Source organism: Cyprinus carpio, chromosome B1 (genome assembly GCF_018340385.1).
Source record: "Cyprinus carpio isolate SPL01 chromosome B1, ASM1834038v1, whole genome shotgun sequence".
Taxonomy (NCBI): Eukaryota; Metazoa; Chordata; class Actinopteri; order Cypriniformes; family Cyprinidae; genus Cyprinus; species Cyprinus carpio.
Window position 1 is genome coordinate 9,320,362 of NC_056597.1, and position 25,599 is coordinate 9,345,960.

General features: G+C 37.9%; 1 protein-coding gene across 6 annotated transcripts in view; it reads right to left on the minus strand.

The window, feature by feature from the left end:
• The window catches only part of znf827 (zinc finger protein 827), a 75,543-nt gene extending 58,447 nt beyond the window's left edge, over positions 1 to 17,096 (minus strand). For 2 of the 6 annotated variants that reach the window (XM_042716507.1, XM_042716506.1), the window contains exon 1: positions 6,434 to 8,116. In XM_042716507.1, the coding sequence (XP_042572441.1) occupies positions 6,434 to 6,617 (184 nt within the window). In that variant the 5' untranslated portion in view covers positions 6,618 to 8,116. Of the gene's footprint in view, positions 1 to 6,433; positions 8,119 to 16,731 lie in introns of those variants that run through there. The other 4 variants (XM_042716511.1, XM_042716510.1, XM_042716509.1 and 1 more) reach the window with 3 other exon arrangements.
• Positions 17,097 to 25,599: the final 8,503 nt, after the last annotated feature.

The window sequence follows — 25,599 nt, forward strand, 5'->3', positions numbered from 1 at the left end:
AGGAAAAAAAAGGCCGGGGACTTGTGACATCGGAATATGATCTGTAAAGAAATTCATTTGAGCATCTTTTTTCTCCTTTTGCTCACACACATAAAGGCTGGTCTCACCTTGCTGACCCCAACATAAGCCTGGCAAGTAAGCTCTCTGTTTACAGGGAAAAGGAAAAGCCGTTGCCTGGCAACGGTATCCCGTCGACCTGTAGGGATCATTACAGTCAACACACATCTGGCCAGCACTGCTTACTTTGGTCCAAAGGGGTGGCAACTGCCACGACCCTGTGCGACCATGCACCATGATACTGACAGTGCAGCAGAGCATGCTTCATAACTTGAAAAATCTAAGAAAATAAGATATAAACCCGGCACACACACCCCTTGATGTGAATGCGGGTGTGTGCAAGCTAGAGATGTAACAATCTTATGCCAAGTACAGTGACCAAAATTTTCATGGTTAAATATTAGATTTTAAATATAAATATTTTATTAAATATAATTTTTTGTGTGTGTATTTGATGTAATACAATGTGTTTACATAGTATAAGGTTAAAAAAACACATTATTTTCCACATACGTCCATTATTGTTGCTCCTCTATGCAATGCAATGATTTTTGCAAAGCTCATTGTTCTGAAAAGTGCGATGTGCTCTGATTGGCCAGTTACCCAGTGCGATGTGATTGGCCGAATATCTCAAGCGAGTAAGGGAAATGTTACACCCCTTACCATATTTGGAAACACACAGTGTCTTGGCGACATGGCAGCGGTGGCAACAGTACTACAGCGAGAATAAAAGTTATGCCTTCTTTCTTTGAGTAAACATTTGGGCGATGTTATGCAAATCCTCCAACACAATGATGTAGACATGTGGGGATGTGTTTAAATGAGGCGTTTTAGGAAGGCGTGGACGAGTCTTAACTTCTGTAAAGGATATCTCTTTGGGTTTGAGACTTAAGTCTTTGCAACTTTATGGATCTTATAGGGGTGTAACAGTACACAAACATGACGGTTCGTGATCTGTCACGCCGCATCAGAGAGCTTCAAAACGGCATTTATTGTCTGAATTTCCTGAAAAAACATTTAATGATTTGTACCGAACCAAAAGACCCATACCGGAAGTTTTCGGTACATTACATCTCTAGGATCTTATACATGCACGGACAGTTTGTAACACTCCAAAGACAAAGGAAAACTTTAAATCGCATCATATGACCCCTTTAAATAAAGAAAAGGGCTAAGTAAAAATGATAACTGATTAATTAATGATAATGTGTATTTTATCTGCTCCATAAATAAATCTTGATGCCTTTTCCAAATTTTTTTTAATGTATGGAATCAACATAAGCTTGTTTTTCATCAACCGGTCAAATATTACAGCAGGACATGCAAATTTGGTCAGTTTTTTAGCCAGACAAAAAAACTACACACAGGCTGAATGTAAATGTAACTCTGTAAATCCACTCTCTGACACGAAACAGCACTTATGGACCAGCAGAATTAGAGCTGTTTCCCGTAACCTGCGTGGACAAAGTGGTACTGCGATTAAGAAAACTACTTTAGGTATTACATGGAGTGAAGATGAAAACAAAATGCCATCGAATCTTTTCTGGAGACAGTCAGAACCTTCAGAGGTATATATAATAAATTTGTTCATATATTCATTTGTATAATTCCCTTAGCACTCTTTTAAAACCTCCATGCATTCCTCCATGTTTTCACATAAAACGAAACTGGTCTGCAAGCTGTGCGCACGTGAGACTGTTACGTTACTGTTAAACTGTGCTCTATGCTGGATAGTATTTATTTATCCTGAGTTGTTCAAATTGGTAATCGAGTATGATTTTAATGATACTTAAAATATAAAGCGGTAATAATAACCGCTGGGAATTCTATAATGATTTATCGTCAAACCAGTAATCGTTACATCCCCAGTGGAAGCATCCTCCTGACTTCCCGTACGTCATCGTCAAAGGTTCGAGCGTTTGATGCACATGGCCAGGGCGTTTCACTGACCGAGCTCTCGGTCACCTGAGCAAAACAGTGAAGTATGTGAGGCATGACCCATTTCCATGTGACACCAGGGAGGACGGGCAGTAAAGGCCATAATGTTGTTAGTGAGAAATGGCTAGATTGCTGACCAGAGGTCTCTGAAGCAGTGTCAGAAACTCGGACTGAACCCTGCTCTCGCCACGCTAGGTTAAGCTAGGTTGTGCTACGCCCCGCCACTCTTGTTCTTAGCTGCACCGGAGAGGCAGACACAGGCAAGCCACTCTGTGGGCGGCCTGACATTTCCCAAGGTCACGGCTTGGGCCCCAGTTCCGCATGGCTTTGTCTGAAACAACCCCCTGCTTCTAAAATGCACACACGCACATACGCGCTCGTATGTGGCTCAAAAAATGGGAACAAAACCCTGGTAGTTAGCTGCAACGGCAACAAGCTTGACAGTTTGGGACGAGGGACAAGATACTGGCCGTCTGCCTTTGAGAGGTTCGTTTAATGGCATAATGGTGAGCATGACTTTGTGTGGCCAGAAAAACAGCTGCGGGAGGCACTGTGGTCCAGATCTGTTATCAGTCACTCTCACTGAGACTTGCTGCTTGTCTCTCTTGAGGCTAAACTGCGCTTATGATTTTGTGCTGCTGCAGACATGACCCTAGAACCCCACGACCACAAGTGCTAAATGCAAATCATAACCTCAACTAAACATAAAAATAAAGAAGAATGTAACATTCAGGCTCTGGAATTAACTTTATAACTTACCAGACAGTCATAATGTCTCATAGCCAATTTAGTTAAAAAAAAAAAAATTAAAATTAAAAAAATCAATGACTGTATTCTCTAGAATTTAAATTAGAATTAAAAAAACAAAATAAAGGTTAAGATATACATGCTACACTGTAATCTGCAAATAGCTTTGTCACATTATAAAAAATAAAAAATAAAAACAGTTTAGTTTAGTTTTGGATGTTTAGTTTATAGATGACACACACACACACACAAAAAAAAAAAATTAAAAACACAATTTTCTGCATGCATTTGACATCCAACAAGTTTTTTATGAAAATACATATTTAAAACTATTGCGCTCATTTCTCTGATGTGCTCCATCTAGTTGACACACATGTATGTGTATTTGTTCAGTAAAGTCCAATTTGTGTATAGAGAATATAATACACTGGATTAAGAACTTCTTGAGTATTGTTGTCTAAGTATGTATGCGTGTAGAGAATACAGTCCAGACATACACTACCATAAAGTGATTTTTTTCTTCTTCTTTTTTTTTTTAAGTCAGCAAAGATAAATCATAAATGATTTCTACTTCAAATAAATGCTGTTCTTTTGAACTTACTATTTATCAAAAAATCCTAAAAATACATATGCTTTCCACAAAAATATTAAGCAGCACAACTGTTTTCGATAATAATAAGAAATGTTTCTTGAGCTGCAAAACAGCATATTAGAAGACTGGAGTTATGGCTGCAGCTTTGCCAATATAGGAATAAATGCCAACATTTTCAAATGTAAAGTTATTTTAAATTGTAATATTACTGTATATACTGCGCTGTGATACTGTATTTTTTATCAAATTAATGCAGAATTGATGAGCATAAGAAATTTATTTCAAAAAAATTTGAACGATAGGATACTTCATCCACCAAAAATGATAAATAAAATGTCCATCAGCCATATGAAAGACACCAAAACAATAGTCAGAATTTCTACTTTTGGTTTCCGCTAAAAAATCATACATGTTTGGAAATAAATGAGTGTGAATAAACAATGACCATATGTTCATTCTTGAGTGAACCATTCCGTATATGAACAAATTAGTATTTTTACCATATTGTTGTGCTGCAAATTATTTTCAGAATATCTGTTCTCTGCATTACAATTAGACTTGGAGAACAGCTTAAGGACCTTGTTAATTCTGTTTTGTTCTAAGCCACAGTACATGGATCCAGTGTAATTGTAGCCTATATTTTTCTCGATTCATTTGAACAACAGCAGTTGGCAGCTATACAGTTAATGCCACAACATCTCAGCTGTGAGATGTAATAAGCCAAAAGGCCGAGGAGGAGGCTGGGAGCGTTCTCTATTAGGGCCGGCAGCCACATGACTTGCGTAAGTCTGCCTACCAATTCACTGAGGCTATTCTGCCACTCAGTCGGGCATAAAATTCGGCCTGCCTGACCCAGAGGTCGCTGAAAGGGCACAGAAAGCCTGTGCTGGGTGGGAGGGTGGCTACTTCAGCAGAGTGAAGGAGAGAGGGAGAGGCCATTAGTCGATTAAGCCAGGGTGGAGCCATCAATATTCCACTGATGCCAATGAAAAGACACACTCACGCAGTCTCACATGAGAGGCTCGGGTCGAATAGCTTTAACTCTATCAGAGATATTGCAGTGCCTCACAGCGAGCGCTGCTATCGAATGTTACAGGCTAACTAACCACCACTTTGGCATCTATAGTTTCCCAGCATTCTCTGTGGACTGCAGAAGCAAGTGCCAGTGGCGTTCCAGGGGTGGGGTGCTGGGTTTTGGAGGGGAGATAAAAAGTGGTGGCGGTAATTAAGTGTCCGACTGGGCCTTGGCGGGGGTTGCCACGGCCACAAGCGATGCTAATGAGCCCATCCGCCGGTCAGTGCTACCTTATTAGCCGCCGACCGACAATGTGGTGGAAAGGACGCGCTGCTACCGCCACCAGCCACACGTCGTCACGAGAGACTAGCGCAGAACCAGAGGTGGGAAGTAATTCTGTTAATTAGGGGGCTCTCAGGATGACCAGTCTATGCCTTGAAGAAATTGGGCAATCAGTCAAGGCAAAACTAAGATTCTTCAAATAAGATCGTATATCGATATGTCGCGATTCATTTTCTTGCAGTATTGCATTATCCTTGAGGTTTTCTTATCGATCCTTCATATCATTCCCTACAGTTCAATTAATGAAGAAGGAGGAAGTCTAAATTAGCATGAACTGGCAAGCGGTGTTTCTCAGTGCAGTCTGAGCCACTTCTATGGAAATGGACAAAAGTGAAGAGAACCGCATGAGTGAGATTAACACTGACACCACAGATTACAACACTCTCTCACTGAAACATTGAGTCTCTCTCTCTGTCGCAATTCAGTTATGGTATCATGAAAGTTCACAATGTATAAATGAAAAAAGTGAAGAAAAAAAAAAGTGTGCCGTAATGTATACCCAACCCTAGTATCTTAATTAAGACATGAAATTACTTCAATCCTTTCCCATTAAACACACATAAAGATACACTATAAAGCAATTCTGGTAACAAAGCAGTCCACCCTCATTCTTACAATAAAAAAACATGAGTAAAAAACACCAATTAAACAAAAACAGCTGTTGATCGTGTTTGACTGAGGCTGGTGTAATAAAGTGCTATGAAATTCTTCTAATATGATACTGAATTCAAACACTGACAGCAAGTATTGATATTTAATAATTACTATTTTTTGGAATCCAAAAATATTATATTCTCACCTAACGTACTGTCAAAATGAATTTCCACGGAATCAAAATGACCAATCAATATTCGCCATCAAAAGAATTTCAAATGCAAATCAGTTTGCTAGAATAAAAGTCTTTATAGTTATTAGGTCTGTCACTATTGATTAAACTGGTGCTCTGGAAAACAGAAGTGATCTAAATTTTGAAAATTTACAATTACAAAAAAAAAAAAGAAAACAAGTGCATAAGAGCATAGCATGCTTAGCATTTCAGAGCACAGCATTTCAAAGAATTTAAAATGATTTATTGAAAAAAATTGTACATGTATATGAATGTGTGTTTGTATGAATATACTCTGTAGGTGTATATACCTGTGTGTGTTAGTGAAAATACAAAGAGAAAATACAAAGTTTTTATAAAGGAGGGCTGAGTAGCATCAATTGCCCACATTTCGACACAGATTTTGTAGGATTTCACATTTGACCGGCAGAATATTGGTTGCTTGATTTCTGTTTTAGCTGTGCTTTGTGCAACACTACACTATAGACAATGGACAATGGACCTTTTTTTGCTGGCTTCTTATTACATTATTTTTCTAATATTAAGTGAAGTGCTCCCACACAGCTGACACTATCATTTTCTGTCCATGAATTGCACTTGCAATTGCATATTTGCTGATTCCTTAAAAATTGAAATTGCAATAAAGATTTTAAAACAACTTACTCAAATTTAGACTAACCATAAAAGCCTTACTTGCAACAGTCGAGTAAAACAAACTACAGTCTATTTTTTAATAGGATACTTGGTGTAACACTTACACTACATATACAAAGATTATTATATTGTATGCTGTGATTTATAGTGATTTCGATTCCCTTGTATCCAACACTCATATTAAACAAATCAGTCGCCTACAGTATTCCACATTAGCACAGGCCTTCATCAGCATGTATTAGCAAAGCATACTACATATTACCATCTGTGTGTTTTCCGCATGGCCTCAGGGTCTGTGGGCATGTTGGGCAGGGTGCCAGAGGTGAAACAGGAAGGAGATGTGTTCTTGGAAGAGACTGAGACAGTATTGGCTTCCAGACCTCTGAAATTCCTCTTTGTAGATGAAGCGCCCTTTTGCACTCTTGTTTATTTCCCCCAACTTCCATTTATAGATACCAGAGAGAGAGAAAAAAAGAAGACACTGCCTGGACTAGTAATCTCAGAAGTACCATCAAAAAGTTGGTAGATCTGCACGTTCATAATCAGCCGTGAGATGCTAACTAATGGGATCCACCATATACACTTCTGTGGGGCATAAAAGTGGGGCATGAAGCCCAGAGCTCAACGGCATTGAAGATTTTACATTAACAGCAAGAAAAGAAATCGTGGAAAACTAAAGGAAAATGGATGGCTCGCTGTGCCCGCACAGTCACAAAAACATAAGATAATAAGTAAAGCTCTGTGTACATACCACAGGGACAGGAAGCAGGGGTGGATTCAGCTAGGTGCTATGACGCTAACACCACAATATGCTGTTTCTACAGCATTACTGCCGCCTACTCAGATAGACAGCATGCACACAGGTTAGAGCTGACAGGGAAACACTCCAACTACTGTAAATCACACTTTGTCCCAGTAGCTCAGGCAAGGGATGCAGCCAAGCTTGACTAGCCAGCCACCCAAGAAAGACAGAGAGAGAGAGAGAGAGAGAGTATGAGGGGGTGTGTGAGAGAGTGGAGGAGGTATGTGTGCGGCTGGTTGAAGAAAAGGGATGGCTTTTTTTATAGTGATACCGGGTTGACAGCAGCTTGGCAGTGGCGCCCACGGCACTGCCTGCCTGGATCCAAGCCTGTCACTCAAGACAAGGGCACTAATCAGGATTGGTCCCGGTTTCTTCCTGAAGAATGGAGGTGGCAGTTTTGCAGCCATTAGAGCTGGAGAGGAGAGTGGGGGATAGAGCGGTGGCACAGCAGGAGAGGCTAACCTCATTTACATGCAGGTCCCGGAGGAGAGAGAGCTGATTCCTTTTCCAATCTCCATGTTAAACGGTGGCCGGGGCGGCCGATGGTTAGCGCCGCATTGTTCGGTCCTAGTGCTCTTTGTCACGCCGATAGCCATCTCACTTTTACGAAGGTAAAGACGTACGAGCGAGATAACGCCGACGGCACCCACGTATGCCTGAAAACGTGCCGTGTCAGAAGAGTAACGGGAATAGATGTTCACCTCTCCCCTTTCGTTCGCTTCATGTCAGCGTAACCAGGTGCTTCTAATTCAACCCTACAGTATCTAGGTGACAAATGATTGCAAAAAATATGATCACTATGACAACCATAACTGTGCCTTTGGAGAGCACATCGAGCCAACATTTTGTGCCTAACCTTAGTGCTTCGTTTAAGAGTCTCTGCATAGACAACGACTAAATGACTACAAGGGTAAACTGTGGCCGCTGAAATATGAGTGTGACTTACAGCTGTGGGGGACTGAGAGAGGAGAAAAAAAAAAACAGGCCCTGACAAACGGGGATGTCTTTATAGAGAGTATTTGGGATAATCTATAAAACCATAATGAAGATATGCATAAAGATCTTCAGCTGAGCAAACAGCAGAATTATAGTCTGAATCAACACCGTGCTGTAAAACACTCCCACTACAACACAGCCAATCAATAGTGGTGCATAAAATAAAGGGCTCCACACATATATAGATAATACAATAGATATACAAAAAACAAAACATAAAAACCCCATAAAAAAAATTATATAAAAAAAAAATAAATTAAAAAAAAAACGTTTTTTTTTATTTTATTTCTGAAATTTTTATGATTTATTTTTTAAGTTTTCATCAACTTATAAACTCCAGTTGGGGAAAAGGTGATGTACAGTATGAAAAATGGATATTCATTATTAGATCTGCTAAAGATTATGTGCAGCCGTGTTTTTAAAATTAACTTCAAGTGAGCGTTAAATGGCGACAAATGCAATCTAAGTGTAAAAAGAAATTTGCATGCACAATTAAATATTCAATATGTGTAGATGTACTGATATATTTTTTTTAAAATCACATTTAAATAAAACATAAATATTAGATGAAAAATTACACTAAAAAAACGGTTCCCTTGGCAATTGAGTGAAATAAAATAAGTTTAAGTTTTAAGGTAAGTACTAAAGTACTAAAATTGCTAATACTGAAAAAAGTTCAATTAAAGCTAAAAAAATACTAAAACTTAAAATAAATAAAGATAATTCAAATATTAATGAATACTATACTATAATATAAATAATACTAAAATAACTTTGCAATGGCTGATACCGTGTTGTATATAATATGCTTTTTTTGTATATAATCCTTAGTCTAGTTCAGCCTCATAGTCGTGTATTGTTTTTATTTAGCGCTGGAGCAACGGTGTTTATTTTCAGTGAGTACAAGCTATATGGTTAAAAATGACAAAACCACTCTGACTAGTCATGTAGCTGATGCTTTTATTTACCTTCGAGAATACCATCCCAGTGACAAGCTGTTGTACCTCGTTAAGTTCCAATTTTTGCCCTTTTTTTAACAGTGCACAAACCTGCAACCATTCAGTTGCTATCTTAGATTTTTAGCCACCATGGCTGTACCGTCCATTTACTACCATTAGCATAGTGTATGTAACAAGGTTTAACACTGAAAGAAGATGTACTTTCTTATAGCCCCCCACCAACATCCAGGTAGACCCCCCAGACCAATACTAAACAGCTACCGACCTCGTCGTAACAACTAAACATGAATACCAAGAGCTTTGCATCAAGGTCGGGAGTAATCAAACATACTGTGAAGTCATCTGCAAATGCGAAGGACATTTTTTACACGAGGGGCTGAGCAGGTCTCAGACACTCACCTACGTTTTAAGCCTCGTAAATCAGCCTAAGACATAGCGACAATAGCTTTCACAGAGATGACTTCACATCATGAATATAATATCTCGCCTTTGTAAAGCAGCCAAACACCTCTACACTTGCCGATGATATACCGTTTCCCTTGGAGGCTGTCAATACCTCAGGGTGCCACTACTCTGTGTCTGTTTCCTTCCTGGCACTTTTAATCTTCTCAGCTATAAAACAGCCCCGTCTCCAGAAAAACCCTTGGAGCACAGCTGCTAGTCCTCTAGTTAAACTCATTAACATGCTTATGTTCTCTGCGCTGGACAGTGTAGTCTATCTTAGAGACGTGACAGGGGAGAAGTTAGCCTTGAGTTTGGAGAATACCCAAATTTCAAACCCTCATCAAGCACACTTTCTTGGGATTGGAGGAAAATGGAATTTGACTGAGTTTCGATTATATCTATATAAAAATACACACTTTTCGCATTTAACCCAAGTGTACCAAGCTCAACGGAATCCTGACTAGAATATAAATATAACCGTTTCTGTTTCATTCCGGTGTCCCGTCTCTTGATGCTAATGATGACAATGATAGTAATCACCATCGTTATTATTGTTGTGTAATTACTATGATTATGATCGCTGCATAATTGTGAGAGCAAATTGTCTAGTTGAGTCAAACTTGGCATTTTTGGAGCTACTCTGTTGGTGTGGAATCAGCCTCCCCAGTCACAACAAGAAAAAAAAAAACATCAAGCAGCCATTATGGCAACAAAACTGATCAGGACTGGGGACAATCTATTAAAACTGAACATGCTCAATAATAGTTGCCATCTGGAGTCCATTTCAAGGTGGAGAAAGAAAACAAAAACAATCCATTCCATTCTATTTAACTTGCTTGGTTTGAAAAAGAAACTGGTGTAACCAGCCTCACAGCTTTAAGGAACTTCTAATCAAAAGGTCAACATTTTGGCTGCAAGTGAATCAAAGTAATCAATGACTTATGAGTCTGTTTAAAGTCCGTATGCACTGTGTGATTGAAAATGAATAAACTACACTCTTTTCTGTCTCTTCACAGGGAGCATGTGTGGCGCTCAAGCTCAGAACAGTTCGCAGCATGTGTGCACTTCACACAAAGTAATGAGAAAGTATTAAAACTACTGTCAACCAGGCAGAATAAAGACTTCCGATGTCTCAGGACTTTAAAGGGTCGGGGTCAGTGAAGAAATTAAGACCAAAATATAATACTATTAAAGTGTAAAATTAGATATTCAAATGATCTTAAATGTTTATTAATATTATTAACATTGGAATTTTTATGTTATAATAGTAATATATTTTTCCTAATACTACAGAGTTTTATTTTTTTCATGTATTGGTCAGGTTTTTTTTTTTTTTTTGTTTGTTTGTTTTTTTTTTTTTGATCTGGCTTGACATAATGTCTTGTTTCAAACTAGTGGGGAAAAAACAGCATCTAAAAAAACAAAGCGATTCCTCGCACCATTAGTGCTTGGGCCCAACATAGTGTTTATTTTATTGCATTTTATCTATTTGCATCTGTAGATTTTAATTACAGTAGATATATTAAAAAATTATTTTTCAAAATGAGACAGAAATCTCTACTTCAGCAGCACTTACAGTACATTGACCAAAATGTCCGGTTTTATTCTTATCTATATTCTGAAGGTTTTTACCAAGGTGTTTGTTTAAACTTATACATTTGCCTGGTTTAAAACAACATTTAATTATTCATGGTGAATTTTTTTTTTTTTTTACAGTTTTTTTCTGATTTATGAAGTGATATAAAGAGATAATCCAAAATTTTCTCCGTAAAAAACCTTCAACTTGAATACGTCAAATAAATCAAATATTTTTAACTTGCCTTTATCCAATAGGATAAGGTTCAGATTTCTGTTCAGGAAATGTATGTAATTTGTGCATATTTAATTTCAGTTACTAATGTAATTGACATTAATCTTAATATTAATGTTGCCTTAATATAATATAATATAATATAATATAATATAATATAATATAATAGTTTGACTAAGTTTCAAAAACCAGTGTGAATGTAAAGTCCTAATGCTCCTTTTGCCTTGATGTCTAAACAGCAGCAGCAACATATGTGAGGTTACATATTTGTCATGTTACAAATCATATTTTTCTGTGGTTCTATAGTGATTAGGCACGTGGTATCTAGCACTCAGGCAACTGAACCACAATGAGCAAAGAGGGCAGCATGCAGGTCAGGTACAGAGGAATCACACGCCAGCCAAGCAACTGCCATTCAGATGAATGGAAATGCTAATATAAAGCTTTGTCCAGGTATTATTGACCTCCCCACTTCCAAGGCCTTCTCTATAATATGACAATTCAAATCCAGTTTTAAAAACTGACAGCCTCTTCTCATTCCCTGTCAAGTGAACAGACTGCTCTTTGATTCTGCCCAGCAATCCTCATCTCATCTTAAGACGGACCCAGAGTACTGACTCATAAATCAAATCACAGTTTGGCATAGCTCTGCAGCCCGGGCCTGCGTCAGACCTGTCTGTTCGATCCCTTGTGCGGTGTGGCCCAGCGTTAGCAGCCTGTTAAAGGTCTGTCCTGGAGGGGATGGATGCACTTGTGTGGTACAACAACACAGGAAAGTGCCTGGAGCTCTCCAGCAGCTCCCCCCACCCTTTCCCCAGCTGAACCAGCGAGCTGTTCCTTATGAACCACTGCCAGCAGAATGCCTGCTATGAGCTGGTTATTACTCAGTCACTAGCCAAAGGGCTGCTCTCCGAGCTGTAGATCTCCATGTTGTGACTTGTCAACATGCGGAAAATCATTACCCATTTATTCCACACAGGCTTTGATTGAGACTTGGGTGGGTGAAACATTGTGTGCAGACTTTGGCTGTAGTGCTTCATGAAACATACGGACACGAGGTGTGTCCTATACACAGAAAAAAATATTTCTTAGTGAGCATGTCGATTAACTACAGGCTTAGAAGGATCGATGGACAGGTTCAGAGGACAACAGTAAGGTTTTTTTTTTTTTTTTTGTCTGCTTGCCCTGCTAATGTTTTCACTGTAATATATTTTAAAAGGTCATTCATTCATATGTGACCCTGGACCACAAAACCGTTCATATTTGTAACAACAATACATTGTTCTTTTATGCCAAAACTTTTATATCAAAACTTAATTTTTGATTAGTAATATGCATTGCTAAGGACTTATTTTGGACAATTTTAAAGGCGATTTTCTCAGTATTTAGATTGTTTTGCACCCTCAGATTCCAGATTTTCAAATAGTTGTATCTCGGCCACATATTGTCCTATCCTAACAAACCATACACTAACTGAAACCTTATTTATTCAGCTTTCAGATGACGTATAAATCTCAATTTCAAAAAATTGACCCTTATGACTGGTTTTGTGGTCCAGGGTCACATAAGATGACAAAGCTGAATTCTCACCATCATTACTCCTTGAGTGTTCTGATCCTTCAAAAATCATTTCTGCTCAAGAAACATTTCTCATAATTATCAGTTGAAAACACTTTTTTTGTGGAAACCACGATACATGTTTTTAAATTATTCTTTAATGTAAAGTAAAAAAAAAAAAAAAAAAAAAAAAAAAAAAAAACGGCATTTACTTGCTTGAAATATATTTTTTTGGTGCTTAGGTTTTGATCACTTTGATGCATCCTTGCTAAATAAAAGTATTAATTTCTTTTTTGTTTTAAACGGACTCCTGACTTTTGAATAATAGGCTCATGTATTCACACTTAAAAAATTTGAATTAAAAAAATATGTATTTATTTTAAAATTATTTAAAATATTTGATGCATTTTTCACACTTATTTAAATGGAATTTAAAATAAGAACAATTTGCAATAATACCTGGATGATAATAATAGCTGTATAATAAATATGTAATTAATATGATAACCCAAGAAACACCAATAATTTTTGAAAACATTGCTTGTAACTTTCAACCCATTGTTTTTTTTTTCTGGCACCACCAAGACAATCCAAATCCTACTTATAATTTCCCTCATGCATATTAAGCCAATAAGACGATTTTACATGGCTTACAAATTTAAAACTTAGATCAACACAGTTCACAACCAAATAAAAATATGCACAGACAGATACAGCGCAGACTCAACAGAGCAAGCGATCCTTCCCATCCTTACTGTTGAGCCCTGAGCTTGGCTTCAAGACAGTTTGTCTGATTCAGTACTTTCACAGGCGAAAGCAGGCTACTTTGTGGCTTGTCATTTTAAAGATGCACCGTCTTTAGTAATACATTACACATGATGAGCCTAGTCCATTACAATCATCGAGCTGTACAGAAATTGTCTTAATTATGTCACCATGAGCACTCACAGCTAGACTACACCTGTGATGAAAGCCAGGCGATCCAGCTAGCCAAATTAATCTAAATGTTCTGGTTCAGTATGCCTGGCTGAAGCCCCTTTCTGTGTAAGCACTTGTTCAGGAGAGCATCCACCACCCTTCCCCTGCCCTTTAATTCATTTCTGAGAGGAAAGCCTGTGTATCATTATTCGCTTGAGCTCAAATGGGCAGACACCGGTGAGAGAGCCTGATCAAGTTGGTGGGGCAGGGGGAAGAAAGAGGAGGAGGAGGGGGTATTCTTGGCAGAATTTCCCTACAAATCAGATGCCAAGAGCGAAATGGAAACCTCACCTCATTTTCCTTTCCCCTTAATCCAATGTTTTCAAGCCCAAGCCCAGCCAAGGTCATTATAATCATAGATGAGTGGAAAGGAGCCAGTGACCCACCATTACGGTAAGGTGGAGAGCCACCCAGTCACACACACTCTGCCATCGCTCTGTAATGGAGAGCTGAAATCCGTGCAATGCTCCAATTCCTCCATTTGCAAATGCAGATAACCTTAAAGATCATGTGTGTATAATGGAAATGGCCGGCTCCCATAGGGAGACATTTTAGCTGATGGCAAAGGTCGGGGTGAAAGAATGATACGGGCTATGTTCTTGCACAAAATGGAGGCCTGCGAGTAAGACAAAGTACAGCAGAAAAGGAGAAAAAGAGGCAACCTCAGTCGACCTCCACACCTCGGAGTGGAAATCTGAGGAAAACAGCTTAACGAGACGGGAACATTTTAACCTAGACTCCCTTTTCACGATTAATTTACTGGAAGTTTGCTGAACTGTGACCTGCGGTTTGAACAAATGAATTCAGAATTCTGGCAAAAGGAGGGTGCAACAGTGTTATACAGGCCGTGCTTTTGTAATCCCAGTGGTTTCCATTGTAGCACTAAAGCCAAAGGTCATATTTAACTGTCAAGAAGATCATCTGACTGTATCAAGACCTTAATGCCCTCTTGCACATCTTGACCCGTGCACATCGTGACACAAGCGCTCCTGAACTCTCAGATATGTATTCTCAAGAAAAGGAAGTGAAAGATACAGTTGCAAAAGGCTATGACAAAGCAGCAACAAAAAAGCAGCCAGATGCCTGGCACTTTACTATTTGACAGAGCAAATAAACACAAATCCCACTGTCCTGGACTCGTGTTTTTAACTTTTCAAGGCAGTAATCAAGAGCAGATGAGATAAATGTAGATCAACAGTAGTGTCTCTCTGCTCACAGGTTTCAAAGCACACTGAACAGAGAAACGTAATGAAACGTGACATCACTCCTCCACGGCTGCAGGAGAGGGCTGTGTGGAGCGCCACCAAACTTCAGACGAGATTTTGCTGAGTGGGTGATTTTGATATGGCAGTAATCAGAGGTGAGACAAACGGCAGTAGATATGCAGTTCATAAACAACCATGACTGACAGAAAGTTATGAAAGGGAAATTAGCATTTAGATATAATGCATTGTTATTATAATATTGAGGTTTATATACCATACCCCGAGTTTCTGTTACTAAATAACTTTTTATGTTTGGTTAATAAGTTACGTTTGCTTAATAAGTAAAGTTACAACACTTTATTATTGTAATATTGTGGTTTATATACCATTTCCTGAGTTTCTATTAAGAAATGTGTTCCTCACTAAATAATTTCATAAAACTGAAAGATCCAACATAACTGCCTTCTACAGTTTGTTATAGGCTACTTTAAAAATAATTTACCAAAACCACTAAAAAGTTCTATTTGATTTATTTTAAAGTCAAAACTAAGTAAAAACTCTGAACTGCATCACTGTTTATGAAAATCGAGTTAAAAGCGAGAGGACGTGACTGTGACAAGTTCAGTGGATGTAAACAAACACGTTTGCCATTATGAAGAAAGCCCTGCACGACGTAATGCCTCTAGAACACAGGCAGAAAATTCCAGAGAGCCGCAAAAGAGTGTCTCAGACTTTCAAAAAAGTCCCAAAAGGCGCCGTTCCGCTTTTGAACGGCAACATGCTCAAAGATGCATTACGAGCGCTTGCTTTCGTGCATTTAAAGCGCCACCGTGCCACATTTCGCCAATTCCTCTGATCGATGTTTTCCATGCTCCACGTCATGTCCCCTCTAGCGGCCGGCACACGCCACTGCAGCCGTTATTAGCGAGCTGATAAAAGCACAATGTTAACATCCAGCTACAACAGGGTCAAATGAACAAATTTCGCGATTAGTAATTCCGATCGCAACCCGTGCGAAGCAGCGCAAGCCGTGAGATTTCCTTCGCACGAGCTCCGAGGCGACAGAGAAAAACGCGTTTCGCCTTTTGTGCGTTATTGATCGCAGAGCGTCTGCAATGAATGGCTGAATGAGGAAAGAAAAAAGCCTGAACTTCAGGTGACCGACCATGGCTTTGACACAGGCAGCCTGCAGACACGAACCCCACTGAACTGGGAGGGGTGGAAGAAAATACCTCAGCTTAAAAAAATCCCGCTCGACAAACGAAAGAAAAAGTCGCGCACACATACACACACGACCGCGGAAGGCGGAAAGTTGTGCGACCGCGTTTTAGGACGCATTTTGTAAGTTGCGGAGCGCTGCTCGATAGGGCTGGAGCTAAGTAACGGCAGGGGCACGGATGGAAGGCTGAGTCTGGCTCTCGGTCTGATCCGACTGACCCTTCATTTTATTGCGGCCAGATCCTCAGATCCTCCCCTTTCCCTTCCGCGCGTCTCTGCCTCGCTCGCACGGACACATATAAGAAAAGACGCGCGGCCATAAGCGCCAAATAAGCGGCGATAACGCGAGCTTTCCTGTCCGCAACCTTTAGGCGGAACGGGACCTTTATCGATTATCTGCAATTAAAGGCACCGCTAGTGCGCTCGCTCCGCTAGCCCCCTCATCGCCAACATGGCTGCCTAGCACAGACCTAAAAAAGGAGAAATAACCTCCGCCGTGCCTTTGTCTGTTTCACCTCTTTAACCCTAAACTACTGCGCAAAACACACGGAGACGCGCGCTAAAATCTCGCCGAACGAGAAAACGACTTACGTGAAGGCAGGCGCTTGGGTTGCTCCTGTTTCCTCCTTGGCATTTTCCCCCTTTTATCACATTCTTCTTCTTGTTTAGGGATAAGAAGAAAAAAGGTATTTTTCCATGGAAATTTTGCGAGGGAGCCTGATGGCAGGGACTTGTCGTGCACCTGGCTGTCCTCGGTTAAGTGTATTGTTGGGAACAGGGAAGAGGAGAGGAGGGAGGTGCTGTTGTTGTTGCCGTGTCTTGACTATAGCTGCTCTCTGTAAGTGTGTGTCTCCGAGCCCCTAACTAACACTAATGCAGGGATCAAAGGGCAGCAACAGCAGAGCGCACACACACACTCGCGCGCGCGCGCGCACACGCTCGCTCGCTCACAGAGAGAGGAGCTCTCCCGACAGAGCAACGAGAAAGGGACAAGGTGCCCCCAAGCTTTCAGGGTGTACATTTGACCACGGAGGATTTTTGTATATTCATACAGAAAATGGATTCTGACTAATGCATATTTAAATGGCTTACAACATATTTCTAAACAAAAAAAAAAAAAAAAAAAAAACCTTTTGATGAACATATTGTAATGATAAAGGGAAAATGTGTTTAAAATTAATTGATAATAAAAAAAACATAAATATTTATATATATTTTTCATAAATTATTATTATTTTTTTATTTAAAGAAATATTTGAATTAGAGTTTACAGAAACCCCCAAATCACTGCAATTCATTTAAAGGTCGATGTATTGATGTAAATGTAAAATTGGATTTAAAATAAGCATGTTTATTTATTAAATAAATAAATACATACAATTTTTCTAAATGTTTGGTTGAGTCAAATCAGCAAAGTTCCTTTGAATTGATGTATTGCTACAATTTTAAAATAGAATTTACAGTAACACTTTACAATAAGATCTCTTTGTTAACATTAGTAGTACTTAAATACAAAAGTCTGTTTGATTACGTGTAATTTGTAACTAACTGTACATTTCTGCCATAGTCACCACTAATAACCTATTCCTAAATGTATTGTAGAAACTTAATTATTTACTGTAAAGCTGCTTTGCAACGATTGGTTTCGTGAAAAGCGCTATACAAATAAACTTGAATTGAAAACTTGAACTGAACTTAACATGAACTATGAAAAATACTTTAAGAGCACTTATCAATATTATTTGTAAATTTCAGTATTTACTAATACAATTACTACAAAAATCAAAAGTTGTATATTTTAATTTTATTTAATCGACTTAAGCTACCATGAACTAATGATGAAATGTATTTTTATTAACTAACATTAATTACTGATTAATAAATACTTTAACAAATGTATTGTTCATTGTCAATTAATAAATTAATTAACATTAACTAATGGGACCTTACAGTAAAGTGTTTCAAATTTTACAATAATCATATTTTTGTCATTTAAAGATTTTTATTATTATTATAATACTGTAATATACACAGATAGGTTATTCCATAGTACTTTACAATAATGCTTCATTTATTAACATTAATTAACAAGAAATAACAGTGTAAATTATTATTAACGTTCATTACAACATTTGCAAATACACAGTTGTATCTGTCAAAATTATTCAATGGACTTAAGCTAACGTGAACTAACAATGACCAGTTTTATTGTTATAATCATTAACTAACATTAAAAATATTAATAAACACTGTAACTAATGTATTGCCTATTATTATATAATGTTAGAAAATGCATTTAACTAATAGAACCTTATTATTGTAAAGTGTTAGTTATTGATATAATGTATTTATTTATTTGTTTTACTGTCAAATAAAAATAAGTTTTTTTTTAATGACTATTTATTATATGGTAACAGCCATAATGTGACTTTAAATCATAATGTGATAAACAGATACCCCTCCACCCCCCACACACAAACACACACACACACACACACACACACACACACACACACACACACACACACACACACACAATATTCTGTTCTATGCATAGCACTGAAGCAGCCGGCTGTTCCCCACTCAGGGCTGGACTCCAGCAGGCTGCATGCTGTTGGACAAGTTCGTTCTTTCACACCTCTTTGGTGTTAGGAGGACTGTATCCTCCCTCATGCCATGCTGCCATCCTCCTCGCAACCATCCACACGTGCAGCTCGTTACCGTGGCAATTAGCACAGGCTCAAATTAGCCCACTTCGCCTCTGCACAGGTGACTGACACACACTTTGTAGCTCGCTCATTAGAATATGGCTACTCTCTCCCATTCCTCTCTCATTGTCACCCCTTCAAATCCACAGAGAGGCTGTTGAACTGAACACTTTTGGACTTGGCTGGTAGCGTTTACATGTGTACCATAGTAAAAACCATCAGTTCTTTTTTCATTGGAGTCCAGTATTATGTGTCATTCCCTCATATCCTCAGATTATATATTTGATGTTGATATTAGAAAACACATTTTATGGTAATCTCACAAAATCTCTCCTGCATGTGTGTGCGCTGCTTGTTATTGTTTAAGATTAGTTTAGTCTCCATGGCGAGGTCACGGTCTGTTCTGTAACCCCGCCGATGCCAGGCAGCTGAGGTAATGCGTGCAAGCAGACAATCTGCTGATAGTAGTCATGGCAACAGCAGCATGACCTCACACATGGTAGCAACCTAAAGGTCATCTAACAGACATCATGTTTTGATGGGCACTGTATCAACTGAACCTGACAGTGACAAACATCTGCGAAAGAAAGGAGGCCGTTTCCATTGACATATCTGTTTCCATTTGATACCTTAACCCTTTTGTTCACACTGCAGCGTTGACCTCAATTTAATCCACATGTATTTTCATTAAATTTCAGCCATACTTTGGAGCAACATATTGTATTTATATTATAAAATTACCCTTACATTGTAAGCATTCCCAAGATGTAAGGGCTGTTTAGTCACTGTGACTATATAACTGAATACATGTATTACTGCCATATGCACTGTAAAAGAAGTTCTCGCCATTAACAACCATTAACTATGACTTTTGCTCCAATAAACTTCTATTTTGCTGGTTATTACTAGTAAGGTACTTGTTGTTTAGATATTGGGAAGGATTAGGGATGTAGAATATGGTCATGCAGAATATGTGCTTTATAAGTACTAATAAACAGCCAATGTGTTATTAAAAAGGCATGCTAATAAGCAACTATCATATTGTAGAAAGAGACCAAAATGTTACCCAGCTACATGTACATGCTATTTTGCTATTAAACACACAAAATTACAAAAATAAATGAATAAATAAATAAATAGTTAGCCCTAGACTGTCCATCTCATTATATTTCTTGTGCCATATTGATAAGCATGCTTGTTCTGCTGGTCTTTGAAAGCAACTCGTTTTGTCTGTTGGCATTATTACTACTTATTAAAATGGCTTCTCTGCAGCAGCGCAGGCTGTTAGTGAGCTAAATGAATTTCAGGTGCTTCAGTAGCGGATAAAGGAGGTTGGATAAAGAGGTGTATCTCTCCCTGAGGCCAATCATAGTGGTGTGGGTTACCTCTTTTTCAACTCGTTGCAGCCTCTTCCTCTTTGTTAGGATGTTGCGAGATTGTGTTAGGAACACTGAGTGGAGCAGGTCATTAGAGGACTAGTGACATGACAGGATTGTGTGACGGGTGAGAGAGGAAGCTTGAATAACAGAGCTCAAATAGTGTAAATATCACTTTTAACTACTAGGGCGGTTACTAAAAATGTTTCTCTTTGCCCTCTGCACTGCATATTCATACACTTACGATGCCATAAAATAAGTTTTGCTTTAAACATTTCACCTTAATGTAATCACTGTATATTTTTGGATGTGATGACCTGTGCTTCATGGCAGCAGGGACATTTTTGCACCATTAGAAGGTGCTAATTTAAATGTTGGTTGATAAACGGAGCCCTTGGTTCATTTAAAGATTGTCGTAATGAAACAATATAGGATTGGATCAGCCATTCCTTAACTCTTTTAAAACCAAACACTCAGTGGCTGTTGAGGCTCAACTGACTTTAACGGGAAAATCGATTGTTTACTATCGTCCTCCTGCATTATCAACAGTATTTTCCTGTTTAATACTGTAAAGCTGCTTTGACACAATCTGTATTATATAAAGCACTATATAAATAAAGGTAACTTGACGTAACTTGAAGTACAGCTCACACAAAAGTCACTTTCAAACCCAGCAGTTTTTCTGTTGATCAACAAAGTGAATTTGTGTAAAACCATAGCAAAATCATTCAAATTCACAATATCTTATCATTTTATTTTTATCTATAAATATTAAATGTTCTGGCTAGCACTTGAATCATACAGTATACTGAATCTGAGGTACATTTTGTAAGGTATACAAATAGGTTATTCACATAGGAATGTAAAAAATGCAATATCAATGTGATATTCCAGATCCTGGTTACTGATCCATATTGACATGGCTGGATTTCGCCCACGAAAATTAACTGAACAACACTGAGGGTGACCAACCCTTAAGGCACAACTCAGCCATATTTAGACATGTAAGTGTGATTTCTGTTAGAGCATTTTACACACTTTAAAAAAAACAAAACAATCATGCTTTCCTTAATTGTGAAACCTAATTATCACAGACAATTAATATTACTTTTATTTGTTTTTGCAAGGTTGCATTTGAAATACGCTTGATTCTAAAATCAGATAGGCCACGTGCATCTGGTTGTCTATTATTGCCACATGGGACACGGGTCTTTCACACATCTAACACTAGTAAACTCTTCTTGTATTGAAGTTCTTCCTAATTAGCTTGTGAACATAGTATATTGTTGACTACAATTTAACATCAGTTATTTGGAGTGTAATGTAGGCTATGGCACAGCTCTAGGTCACTGTCTTAAGTTTCAAGATGAAGAATTGTTGGTCTGCTCTGACTCAAACTGCCTTTGAAATAGAGAGAATATTACGGTGGAAAGCTGGTGCCAGCGTCGTCCCCGGCATGCCACCTGTCCCCCTTCCCTCTCTTCTCACTCCCTCTTCCAGCTGTGTGACAGAAGCAGGTGGCTGCCCCTGCACTTGCTCTCTGACCTTTTGCACTGGAAGGGATAGCTCACAAAAAAGGCTACTTTTCCTCGTCTTGCAGACCATATTCAAAAACGCTGACTAGTTTTGACTCAACTTGCTTTAATTTGGGTTATGTTTAAAGGGTAACTTCACCCAAAAAGTGAAACTTCAATCATCAATCGTACACCAATGTCTTTCCAAACCTATAAGATTTTCATTTTGGAACACAAAGATATATATTTTTTTAATTCTTGCTTAATTTTTATCCCTTCAAGTCCATGCAACCAAAACATCCAAGCTTCAAAAAGTTCATAAAGACATTGTAAAAGTAATCAATCTGAACTGAGCTGTTTAATTTAAGTCTCGTGCAAAGATATGATCACTTGAACAGATTTATTTATCTTTCTTCGCATATAAACAATGGTCAACACACATGCACATTTTCCATTGACTATATTTGATGTGATCCTTGTATGTGCATTGATCAGTCTTTATATGTGAATAAAAGCCTAATTAAAATACTTGATTCATATGGATTACTTTTACAATGTCATATGAGCTTTTTGGATCTTGAAAAAAAAAAAAAGTTGGGTTTTGTGGACTTTAAATGGATAGTTAAAAAAGATGAGCAAATATTAAACACATCTTCATTTGTATTCTGAAGATAATCATATGGGCTCGGAACAGCATAAGGGTGAGTAAATTATGTCTATTTTTATTTTTGGATGAACTGTAACTTTTAGTACTTGATGATGACTCCTCTTCTCCTCCTCTCCTGAAAAGTATGACAGAGTCAGCTCCTTTTCTTGGCCTTTGACCCTTGGCTAAGTCAGTCCTCTAGCATATTACATGCTGGTGCTAAGAGTCAAAAACGATGACCTTTTCATACATGTTGACAGGTTGACATAGCATTTAGAGCAAGACAGGGTCATTTCTATCTTTAAACAGCTGAACCTGTAAGATCAACTAATGATATTTGAAATGAGATATATGGACAAAAGTTCTGAATAATATTTCTTTATTATTATACAAATAATAATTCTAATCAGATTTATTAAATATCTCTGTGGATTCACCAGCACATGTGGGGATGTTACTAAGTTAATCACAACACTGTCCATCTTTTAATTTAGCCTAAGGCCTTCCTCTAACCTATTCCTGTTGCTCTTTAAAGCTCTGTGACCAAGAATAATTTTATAAAAGACAATTAGTTTGAAGTCATTTATTCTACCTTGGAGTGTGCGACCCTTGACTACTTTAATTGCTTTAATTATTTGATTACTGTGCCGCATTTCATGCTTCTTTCGTCTTGAAAGACTTCTTCAGGTTGCCAGCCCCTCATCTGAAGACATTTTACCTCAGCCCAAAAATCACTGATTATGCTTCAAACATTGTATGTAGTGTATCTGTCAGTTGGTAGTTTTATTTATTTTTTATTTAATTTTTAATGATTTTTATAGTGTATGTGCATTTAGGAATATCTCTAAGACCTGTCTTTAAAATCAACAGTGTTCACAATGGCAAGCCATTTAAGAGAATGAATGTGAGAGTTTGCTTATTAAAATTAACTTTATTATATATAGATAGTCGACATTTTGGTTGGTATGTGGACGATTTGATGTGTTAGAAAAGCTGTTCCTGAACTGCTCACTCAAGCTATTGCATTGCGTTATGGCAAAATATTATTAGAAACATATGTAACATGACCCTTGTGAAGAATATAAAGCGGGAAAATGGACATCTGTTTTGTATTTTTCATCTCTGACTTATTTTAATTTTTTTTTAAATCACCACTCACCACTGGTTCACAACCCATTTTACTTTTGTAATGTGACATATTTCTGAGTAAAACATCATATTCAGTCATAAAAGGGCAAGGTGACCTCATCCAAAATATAAAGTTGTTTCAGAGGTGGACCAAGTTATTTTGATAAACGATAATGAAGACAGACTTTTTCACACTGTAATACCCTGAACGGATTAATTGCTCACAATAAGACCATTATCGTACTTTATGTTGAATTTTAGTTTAAGCGTCTCTTTATGTTCAGTTTTTACTTCAGTTCCTATCACTTACTTCAATTCAGAAATTTCTATTTTTAACAGTTTCAATCAATCTGGTTATTTTTTATACATTCTGAATACATTATTGGATGCTGGAAAACCTCTCAGCTGTAGATCCAGATCTATGATTAAGAAGCAGGGAACAATCTCAGCCCATGAAACACAACATTGACATTTAGCAGTTGAATGCAGGCTCTCTACTGGTAATTATTTTAGCATTTGCTATCATTGCATCCCTTTGGCTTTACAGGGAGTGTACTGCTGAAATGACATAAAATTAATAGTATTTGCAAAATAACACTGGCATGAGATTCTACAAACTAACATGCAGCATTTCAGTAATGTTTTGCAGTGCTATCCATGCTGTGTTTGAATTATAGACTTATTTTTTCGAACACTTTTATATATGTCAGTGACAGTTCTTGTTTTGCATATGGGAAATACTATCAGTGGAGCCTATGGTGATTACAGTTCTCTTTTGATCCACACGCTGTAACATGAGCCCTCGGCGCTTTTGTGTGGCTATGGCTTTGCCTCTGATGGGATTTCTGGCCTCTCTCCATTTCCCTTTGTTTCTTTCCTTTTCTCTCCCTCTCTTCTAGGCTCCTCCTCCTCTTCACAGGGCCCACCAATGAGAGACACTTCAGGTGCTGACCTTATCAGGTGGAGGTCAAAGCCAGGTCAGGGATCTGTTGCTAGGCTACCATCAGATAAGTGGCGGGAAGACTGAGCGCTGGGTTGCGCTGTCATTCAGTGCTTGTCATGTAATCTCATTCATTTGCGGACAATTGCCTGAACGTCACAGAAGGTTATCGAGCCTATCCTGTCATAATTAAACACATTAAAATATTAAACCAACAAAGCCAATTGCTGGCAGCTCCTCTTGGCTTATGTGGCATCAAAGATGGCCAGCTGAACAGCATAAACATGAAGTTCCTAATTTAGATTTGGTTGTGCTGGATTTGAAATGAATACCATCTGAACCATGAAAATGAACTAGGCATGAAAACGAACCGGAAAACATGAGGGAATTGCACATGATATTCCACCAGCAGGACAAATATTGCATCAGCAGATGGACACGCTATATTATACTGTAGATAATAAATGGTTAAAAGCAAGATTTAAAGGAATATTTCACACAAAAATGAAAATGACATTAGATTTCAAACCTTTTTGTCATGTGATTTTTTTTTTGTGGAACATGAAAGGAGAAATTTAGAAGATCTACTGGCTGCACTTTTCCATTACAATACGAATAATTACAACGAACAAGACCTGAGAATTTCAAGTTTCAAAAAGGACACTAAATCATGTTAGAGTATCATAAGTTCATATTACTTCAGAAATTCATCAATCTGAGTTATGAATGAATCATTCAGTCAGAATCATTTGACTAAATCGAATAATTTATTTAAAAATGATTCCTATACAAATCAGATAGCTACTATTCATCATTAACATGCCAATGAGAGTAATCACAAATATTTATATCACTGAAAAATATTAGGTCACACTTTATTTTAAGGTACGATTCTCACTGTTAACAAACCATTAACTATGACTTTTGCATCAATAAACTACTAATTTGCTGCTTATTAATTTATAAAGGTAGTTGTTAAAGGTTTAGTTCACCCAAAAATGAAAATGAGGCTGCGTTTTACTCACCCCCGAGGCATCCTAGGTGTATATAACTTTCTTCTTTCAGACGAATCCAGTCGGAGTAATACCAAAAATCCACTTTGATCTTTCAAGCTCTATCACAGCAATCAGCTGTTGCATCACTCCAT